Source organism: Triticum dicoccoides, chromosome 7A, assembly GCF_002162155.2.
Source record: "Triticum dicoccoides isolate Atlit2015 ecotype Zavitan chromosome 7A, WEW_v2.0, whole genome shotgun sequence".
NCBI lineage: Eukaryota > Viridiplantae > Streptophyta > Magnoliopsida > Poales > Poaceae > Triticum > Triticum dicoccoides.
In genome coordinates, this window is record NC_041392.1 from 499,835,162 (window position 1) to 499,845,082 (window position 9,921).

The 9,921-nt window shown below is 45.7% G+C and overlaps 1 protein-coding gene across 1 annotated transcript; it reads right to left on the reverse strand.

Moving 5' to 3' along the window:
* Positions 1–4,878: 4,878 nt before the first annotated feature.
* Positions 4,879–6,607, reverse strand: LOC119334560. The gene is made up of 3 exons (XM_037607104.1): positions 5,645–6,607; positions 5,421–5,465; positions 4,879–5,327 (listed from the first exon to the last, which is right to left on the reverse strand). Exons 1-3 carry the CDS (start codon positions 6,456–6,458, stop codon positions 5,203–5,205), a joined length of 984 nt encoding a protein of 327 aa, XP_037463001.1. The 5' UTR covers positions 6,459–6,607; the 3' UTR covers positions 4,879–5,202.
* Positions 6,608–9,921: the final 3,314 nt, after the last annotated feature.

Sequence of the window (9,921 nt, forward strand, 5' to 3'; positions counted from 1 at the left end):
TCAGTTTTCATGGAAGATTTAACACAATCAAACTCAAGTTTTATACCTGACTCTTTACCTTTGTCGAGTTCCCAATCTTCAGAGTTGCGTTTAATACTTTCCAGAAGACCCCATTTGAATTCAATAGTTTTCTTCATAAAGGAACCGGTAGAAGAAGAATCGAGCATGGACCGATCATTATGAGAACCAAGCATAAAAGTTTTGAATATAATTTCTCTTAGAGCTCATGATTGGGGCATGTGTGCATCATGTAGTTAAGCCTCCCCCAAACTTGAGTGATACTTTCTCCTTCACGAGGCCAAAAATTATATATATAATTCCGATCAAGATGAACCGGATGGATAGGATAAAACTTCTAATGAAATTCCAATTTCAATCGGTTCTAATCCCACGTTCCAATACCATCCATTAGACTATACGATGTCAATGCATTTCCCTCCAAAGATAAAGGAAAAACCTTCTTCTTAACTTCATCCTCGGATAAACCTGCAAGCTTAAACAATCCACAAATTTCATCCACATAGGTTAAGTACATATCAGGATGTATCGTTCCATCTCCAGCATAAGGATTAGCTAGTAGTTTCTCTAACATACCTGAAAGAATCTCACTATAAATATTTTTAGTAGGTTCAGTAGGTTGAGGGGAAACTCTTATTGCTTCCGTTCGAGGTGAAGATACCCCGAACAAACCCCTCAAAGGATTATTTTCCATAGTAACAAGTGACAGAAAATTTCAGCACATAATATAAATGTTCCTTACCAAAGGCACTTCAGTCCCCGACAACGGCGCCAGAAATGAGTCTTGATTAGCCACAAGTATAGGGGATCAATCGTAGTCCTTTCTATAAGTAAGAGTGTCGAACCCAACGAGGAGTATAAGGAAATGACAAGAGGTTTTCAACAAGGTGTTCTGTGCAAGTGTTGAAAGTAACAATGATAGATAGTTGTGTAGCAAGATAATTCATAACAAGTAATAGGTAGAAATAGTAACAAAGGTGCAGGAAGGTGGCCCAATCCTTTTTATAGCAAAGTACAATCGTGAAAGTTCTCTTATATAAAACAAAGTGTTCTCGAGGACACATGGGAATTATCGTCCAGTCACTTTTATCATGTTTAATTGATTCACGTTTGTTACTTTGATAATTTGACACGTGGGTGGGCCGGTGATTGGGTGTTGTTCTTACTTGAACAATTAAACCACTTATGATTACCCCCTCTTGCAAGCATCCGCAACTACGAAATAAGAATTAAGATAAATCTAATCATATCATGAATCATATGGATCCAAATCAGCCCCTTACGGAATAACGCATAAACTAGGGTTTAAGCTTCTGTCACTCTAGCAACCCATCACAATGCCTTCCTTTAGGCCCAAGTATGGTGAAGTGTCATGTAGTCGACGTTCACATGACACCACCAAAGGAAGCAACAACATACATATCATCAAAATATCAAATGAATACCAACATCACATGATTACTTATGACAAGACTTCTCCCATGTCCTCAAGAACAAAAGTAACTATTCACAAATCATATTCATGCTCAAGATCAGAGGTGTATTGAATATGCTTGAGGATCTGAACATTTAATTCTCCACCAAATAAACCAACTAGCATCAACTACAAGATGTAATCAACACTACTTGCAACCCACAAGTACCAACCTCAAAGATTGAATACAAGAGATGAACTAGGGGTTGAGATGAGATGGTGCTGGTGAAGATATTGATGAAGATTAGTCCTCCCACGATGAGAGGATCGCTGGTGCTGGAGGGAAGTATCCCCGACGGAATCCCTCTACCGGAGAGCAAAAGTGCTCCTGCCCAGGTTCCGCCTTGAGACGGTGGCGCTTCACCCCGAAAGTCTTCCTCTTATTTTTTTTCTAGGTCAAAACCCCTCATAGAGCAGAAGATGGGAACCGGAGGCCAGCTGTGGGACCCACAAGGCATTAGGGCGCGCCTAGGGGGTGGTCGCGCCCTATTTCCTTGGGAGCAGCTGGTGGCCCCCCTCTGGAATTTCTTTGCTCCAGTATTTTTTTGTATTCAGTAAAAGATCTCCATGAAGTTTCAAGTCATTCGGAGTCCTTTAGAATAAGTATCTCAGTTGTAGCTTTTTTAGTTCCATAATTCTAGCTGCTGGTAATCTCCCTCTCCATGTAAATCTTGCAAATTAGGAGAGAAAAGGCATTAGAATTGCATCATAAGGTGGAATAATGACAAAAAACAATATAAATAATAGTAGGAAATCATGATGCAGAATGGACGTATCACTCTCTGTTCCGCCATGATTCAATCTTGAGGTATTTTTCGGTACCTTGACAGAGGTGGAAATTAACTGGCCACCAACCTTACTGCCAACATGATCATCTGTGAGTAGTTTTATTTGGACTATGAGTCCATATTAGTGGCTCGATGGCAATCTCTCCCTTGTTCTTCAATATGATTATTGCATGAGGTGCCTTACATGATTGTGATCCATCTGATGTAATCTTATGGTGTGTTTGTTGCGGTGTGATAATTTTCAGTTTATGATCAGACCTATATATGCTCTATTTATAGATCTGTATGAGTTCTTTGTTGCATAATTCAGACATATGTGGTCTCTAATATATTATTCTTACACTAGACATGTTTAGACGAATGATCTTTAAGAGGGGCTTGTGTATGTTAGTTGGTTCAATTTTGCAAGTATTCAGCCGCAGTTACAAAAATTGAAAAAGGTGTGCATTGTGTTGTTGCCACTAAGAATAAAAATATAATTGCATAGTTGTACTTTAAATAGAGGGTGAAGACAATACACTATCTACATCATATCATCATACTTAATGCAATACTTTGTTTTAATTAATACTTTGAGATGCATGTTGGATAGCAGTCTTGGGATGCATAATGGTCTTAGGGTAGAGTATTAGCTATATATGTTGTTGGAGTAACGGTCTATGCATGTTCGGATGCGATGCCTATATGCAATTATGACATGTATAATCATACTCATAAAATTGCAATTTAATCGATACGCAAGTGTAGTTTGTTCACCATGTTATGTTATCTTTTATTGGAGCGATGCCGCTAGTTAAACTATGGACCCCAGTCCATTAATCCCTATTGCTTTCAAACTCAATCAACATACTTTTTAATTTCATCTACAATCAAAATTTTATTTACTTCGTTGCAATGAATATTTCCAAATAAAAGTTGCATTAATCCTTGTAACTAGCAAGGCTAGTAAGAATGACAATCTTACTTGTTTCGTTGGGGGTCAATGCAAAGTTATGTATTTATGTGTGCAACTGCTAATTATTAGTAGTAGTCCAAATACTCATACAATTTATCAATTATTAATAGCTTTATTTATGTGTACGAAATATCAAAGAACCCCTTCAAACTCCATGGCATATCTTTTCGCATACAATTCTAGTTTTGGATGATTATTTGTACTTGTGTGATCTTCTTTTGAACCCTAACCATTTAAAAAATGCAATTATGCTTTTCATTTGGTTATTATGTGTAATTTACAATTATTTTTGTACCTTCCTCAGCATGTAGAGTATGTGCTTCTGGACAAGCAAAGAGGAGGTGAGGCTAGAGAGGGAATGATCATGCATGAAGGGGCAAAACACGTGAACACCTTGACCATATCTTATCCTATGCATCTCATTCCTTCCTATGCCTCAAATGTGCATGTTGTCTTGTTAAATGTTTTTACAGGGATTAGATGTCACATGTGCCATATAATGTTTTCATTCATGCCCCTACTTGTTTTCATATACCATATTCCTCGTCACCCTAAGCTAAGTTAGATGGTCTATTGTGTTAGTATCATCATGGTAGAGTAGTATGCTTCATCTTGTTGTCGAAACCGGTTGTGTATAAACTTGACTTAATGAGATATTTCCACTTGAAAAGATGGATGATGGAATGTGGTGTTGAGTTATTGACATTGAGTGGCAATGCATTGCACCATTAGCAAATAGAGGAGGGTAAACTTGTACCGATGTGGCATAGAGCTGTTGCTATTGATGATGATGATGACATTGATTAGAAGAAAGTACTGCCCGCTTGGTCAATTAATGACCACATCTTTTGTACCCTAGTTTTGGAATACGACCACATGTCATGTCGTAAGGCCTGGATGAGTAACAGATAAGCCCTGAAGCAGTTTTCCAAAAGAGGGTCAAGGAGGAGCCACCGGAAGTAGTGGATGTCAATGTCATGTTCTGCCTTTTAGTACGACTAGGTTTTGTACAATCCAATGTAGAGTTTCCTGTGACGATCTTTAGTGCATGTGCGGTTAGAGAATACACCTGCTGGCAAGTTATCCATTCCATGGATCTGTGATTGTATCTGGTAGGCAATGTGAAATCTCTTGTGACCTTTCTCCCGCTACCTCACTACAAGGAGTGTGGTTTGTGGGTAGGCATGTCTCAACACACGAAGGAACCATGCCCTACGGGTAAAATCACGCATCTCCACAGAGTGTATAATCTACTTGAATATTTTTGTCCACTGTCATGGACAACTCGACCTTTAACACTATAGATAACCAACACCTAAGCATTTGTACAATGGTTGGATGTAATAATGAATCTACTAGTTCACTTGTTATCCCCTCCCATTCGTTACTTGGATGCCTACTTTAAGTTTCACATCTTTATCGTGTTACTGACATTCTCCTTGTGTCACACCGTGCAATAAGTGAGAAGCATTTCTTTAATTAGAAATCTTGCATATCACATCCGTTGCATACTTTTGACACTGATTCTAAAGCGTATGGGTGGTTGAGAACCATGTTTTCTATTCTTGGCAGAGACTCTCCTTTGACACATCCCAACAAAGACTAATTCACTTGCAAGCATGACTCCCGATTAGAGACTGAAGTTGTCGTGCTAGAAAATTAATTAGCAAAGTCACCACAGATGCCTCGCTGGTTACAAGCTATCACAGAATGTAAATTCGTCGGCAATGCACTCACACATAGCTATCTTTTGTTCATCTGAGTATGCCGCCCTCGTTATGTTTGAATGTATAGTACGGTGTGCATGCCCATCATATGCATCATACATATCGCCCAAAACTACAAGAAAAATATCTCAAGCCTTCGTGTTGTATACACCGGAACCCTCTCCATCGGACGTGGGTCCATACCCTCCTCTCTTCTTTGCACATGCGGAAGACTGTTCATGGGAATTCTTTGAGGTCGGCTCAGAAGAATCTGTTTTCGTTACTCTGGACGCCGCAGGTGACCACTTTGCTCGATCTCATCTTGCGTATGTACATCACGAGCCCCCCGATGCCGATCGCTGCCGAAATTGAGAACACGACGGTTGCTGCATAGCAAAAATGGCCAGAATTAACGAAATTGCTTCTTCAAATAATCGAAAGTGCGAGTGAGGTTTTTGGTAGTGGTTCTCAGTTCGCACCAGCTACAACTCCGGCTGATGCTCCATGCCCTGTGACGCGGCCATCTGTGTATGAAAACATGATCAATTGGTCAGGCCGGTATGCCCCATTAAAAGTCGGGGTTTGGCACGCATAATTTTGGTTTTACGCAGATCCTGGCGTTGAAAATTACAGAAACCTATGCTTTTAAATTGAACGTCTCCAAATGCAGTTACCAAAGAGAGCCAGAGCAGAGAGGGCGCACCTGCACAGTCCGTGGTGGAGTTCCGGCCGCCGTCGCAGATGCAGACGAAGTCCCTGGTGGCGGGGTCGAAGCCGCAGGTGCCGTTGGCGCCGCGGCGCCGGTCCTGGCACTGCAGGCACCGCGTGGTGACGGGGATCTCGAAGTCCACCCGGACGCCGTAGTCCGGCACCTGGTCGTAGGGCGGGAACTTGTCGCCCACCGCGCGCCAGTACACGGTGGTGTAGGCCTCGCAGTGCCGCAGCATGGCCCTCAGCGACTCCGCCGCGCGGGGCCGGTACGCGCAGCAGCTCATGTTGCCTTCCTCCAGCGCGCCGCGGCAGCCCGGCAGGTTCCGGCACAGGTACCCGGCGCTGTCGCACGCCGAGTCGCACCGGTCCGGGTACCGGTCGCAGATGGCCGGCCGCGGCGCCACGATGACCCGCTCCTCGTCGCAGTTGAAGAAGAGGTGGTCGTTCCTCGGGGACAGCGAGAAGCGGGTGCTGGTGTCCAGGCTGAAGGGCGCGGCGTGGACGGCGGTGAAGGGCCGCGCGCAGGTCCACATGGACGGGTCCGTCACCACCAGGTGCGGGTCCGCGTAGTCGGCGCCGGACACCGGGTACGTGCCGGATGGGGTGCGGAGGCGGAGCGTGGTGTTGTCGGCGCAGGTCAGCATGCTGCGGTAGTACGGGCTGCCGCAGCCGTCGTCGATGCCCAGCGGGTAGCGCACCGGGACGTCGCCGCAGCTGTCGCGGCAGAGCCCGCCAGCGACGGAGGGAGGCCGCGCCGAGATGATCACGAGGATCGCCAGCACATGGAGGTGGAGACGCATCTCCATGTCACTGGAGTTGAGTGACGCAGTGCAAATGTGCGATGGCAATGATACTGAGAACTACTAGCTTCTTTCTTTGCCTCAACAATGGAGAAAAGGCTAAAGAGTGATGGTTGTTAGCTCGCTTGTGGTTGGGCTTTTTTTTCACTTTGGCTTTGAGCCTCTCACCTTTTGCTTTGCTTGGGGGGCATATTAGTGCCTTCTTTAACCCGTTTCCGGAATCTAATCCAGTGTGCTTGCCTCCTCGGTCGGCTAAGTATCACCAAAGCAAAGCATACGCGGGATTCGCTCTCTTCTCATAGTTTATTATTATTATTATTATTATTTAAAGGAGGATGACTTCACCTCTACGTCTGGGAGATACATGCAACTATTTTAATAATTATTTACAAGGACCTTACAAAGTAATACATCAATGTGTCTGAACATCTCTCGCTACTCGTGTCCAATTGATGAAGGGATGCAATCAGTCTGAGCCGAATACCCAGACCACTCACCTAAGCCTAACAGCTAAAACCGAAGGCCCGAACCAAGCCACATACAGGTGTGGGGCATAAACCGGTCTGACGCACTCTCATGGGTCGTCACCACCATCTTTCACCGATCCATCTTCACAGAAGGTATTGACGCATCGACTTTGCCCCGCCCGCCATTGACGCCGCCACGACGCCAAACAGCGCCACCGCCCCGCGTCGTCCATCTAGACACCTCTATCGTCGAGATCCAGCTGCATCATGCCGCCAATACTCATCGTCTTCACGCGGTAGATGACACGCCGCTCCACCTACGAACCTCCGCACCACCGCCACCTCCCCTTGCCACTCGGATCCCACCGCCAGAACAACCCTCTCCCGAACACCCAAGCCTCCCCAGACGGCTCCTTCATGAAGGGTACGACGCGCAAGGCATCACCGTCGCCCAATCACGTGGATTTTGGACTTCCGTCTGGGAGGGAGGTCAGGAGACGGAATTAACCACATGGCACCACACACCAGCCTCTCCTAGCCAAATGGCGCCCCATGGAGGTAATGACACCGAGCACCGCCGCCCCCGCATCCGCAAGGGATAACAGGAATTAACCTTGGGTCAAGAAAGAGGGGTGGGGAGAAGGGATCTCGTCTGTGCCTCCAAGGAGGGAAGCAGTGTCTGCGGGCTGTTTCACCGACGTGGATGGCCAAGCCACCAAAGGATTGCTCCCGAACGCAACTCACACCAGCGTGCCCAGCCACCATTAGCCCGGTGATTCAAGATTACCGGCATGAGATCCGGCAGGAAGTGACCAGACGGGAAACTTCATACTTGACGCTAGGAGAACCGCCTGAGCAGACCGCTAGCCACGAACCGCGCCTGTCATCGTCGTTGAGGACGCCGACCCTCTCCCATGAGCACCATCAGCCACAAAGATGGCGTCGCCTCTCCAAGCAGGGTCGCCGCCCTAGATCCCAAAGCCCTCCGCCGAGCCCGGAGCGACGAAATCCCCGCCGCCACCTTCGTCGGCGACCGCACGGGCTTGCCTGGCAGCCTCCTCTGGTGGCGGCGAGGAAGATAAGGGGGCTAGGAGTGGCAGCGCGGGCGTAACCCTAGTCGCCTCCCGTGTCGCCAGAGTCTTTCTTTCTTTTCCAAACAACCCACCCGACCCTTATATTTATTCTATGTCATATAAAATGGAAGATGTTGGAAATATGCCCTAGAGGCAATAATAAAATGGTTATTATTATATTTCCTTGTTCATGATAATTGTCTATTGTTCATGCTATAACTGTATTAACCGGAAACCGTAATACATGTGTGAATACATAGATCGTAATATATCCCTAGTAAGCCTCTAGTTGACTAGCGCGTTGATCAATAGATGGTTATGGTTTCCTGACCATGGACATTGGATGTCATTGATAATGGGATCACATCATTAGGAGAATGATGTGATGGACAAGACCCAATCTTAAGCGTAGCACAAGATCGTGAAGTTCGTTTGCTAAAGTTTTTCTAATGTCAAGTATCATTTCCTAAGACCATGAGATTGTGCAACTCCCGGATACCGTAGGAATGCTTTGGGTGTACCAAACGTCACAACGTAACTGAGTGGCTATAAAGGTGCACTACAGGTATCTCCGAAAGTGTCTGTTGGGTTGGCACGAATCGAGACTGAGATTTGTCACTCCGTATGACGGAGAGGTATGTCTGGGCCCACTAGGTAATGCATCATCATAATGAGCTCAATGTGACTAAGGAGTTGGTCACGGGATCATGTGTTACGAAACAAGTAAAGAGACTTGCCGGTAACGAGATTGAACGAGGTATGAGGATACCGACGATCGAATCTCGGGCAAGTAACATATCGATAGACAAAGGGAATTGTATACGGGATTGATTGAATCCCTGACTTCGTGGTTCATCCGATGAGATCATCGTGGAACATGTGGGAGCTAATATGGGTATCCAGATCCCGCTATTGGTTATTGGCCGGAGAGATGTCTCGGTCATGTCTGCATGGTTCCCAAACCCGTAGGGTCTACACACTTAAAGTTTGGTGACGCTAGAGTTGTTATGGGAAATAGTATGTGGTTACCGAGGGTTGTTCGGAGTCCCAGATAAGATCCCGGACGTGACGAGGAGTTCCGGAATGGTCCGGAGGTGAAGATTGATATATTGGATGAAGGGTATTGGAGTCCGGAATTATTCCGGGGTGCCGGGTGACGACCAGCGTGTCCGAAAGGGGTTTCGGAGGCCCCGACAAGCGTTGGGAGGCCTTATGGGCCAAGGAGGGGGCACATCAGCCCACTGAGGGGCTGAGCGCCCCTCCCACCCAATCTCACTTAACTTGGAGAGGTGGGGGCGCCTCCCCTAGGGCAGCCACCCCTCCCGGCTTGGGGGGCAAGTTTCCAAGGGGTGGGGGCGCCCAAACCCATCTAGGGTTTCCCCTGTGGCCGCCGCCCCTCCCCTAGGGAACCCTAGGGTGCCTCCTCCACCCCCTTCCCCCTATATATAGTGAGGGAGAGAGAGGGCAGCCACACCCTTGCCCTGGCACAGCCCCTCCCCCTCTCCTACTGTGACGCCTGGATAATCAAGCTATAGTAACCTTTGCTAATGATGCCACGTCACCTCGATTACTGTTGCTAATCTCGCGTTAGTTCGAACCGATTCAAATTCAAAATCAAAATAGAGGCAAACAACAAAAGTTTTCAAACTTAAAACTAAAATGTCCGAGTTGTGCCAAGTAATACAAAGTTAATTGTGGCGAAGAAGCCCCACTTTTATAAAATGTTTTAATACTCTAAAATGATTAAAACGGTAGTTGAAACGATTGAATATGCAACTTTGGTATTTTATAAAATGATGAACTATTTTATTTTGAGGTATAAACTTTTAGGTTAGTGAGTTATTTTGAAACACTATTTTCAGAGCTATTATCATATTTTACTAAATTGAAAATAAAGTGTAACTAAAATAAAACTGAAAAAAGTGGAAA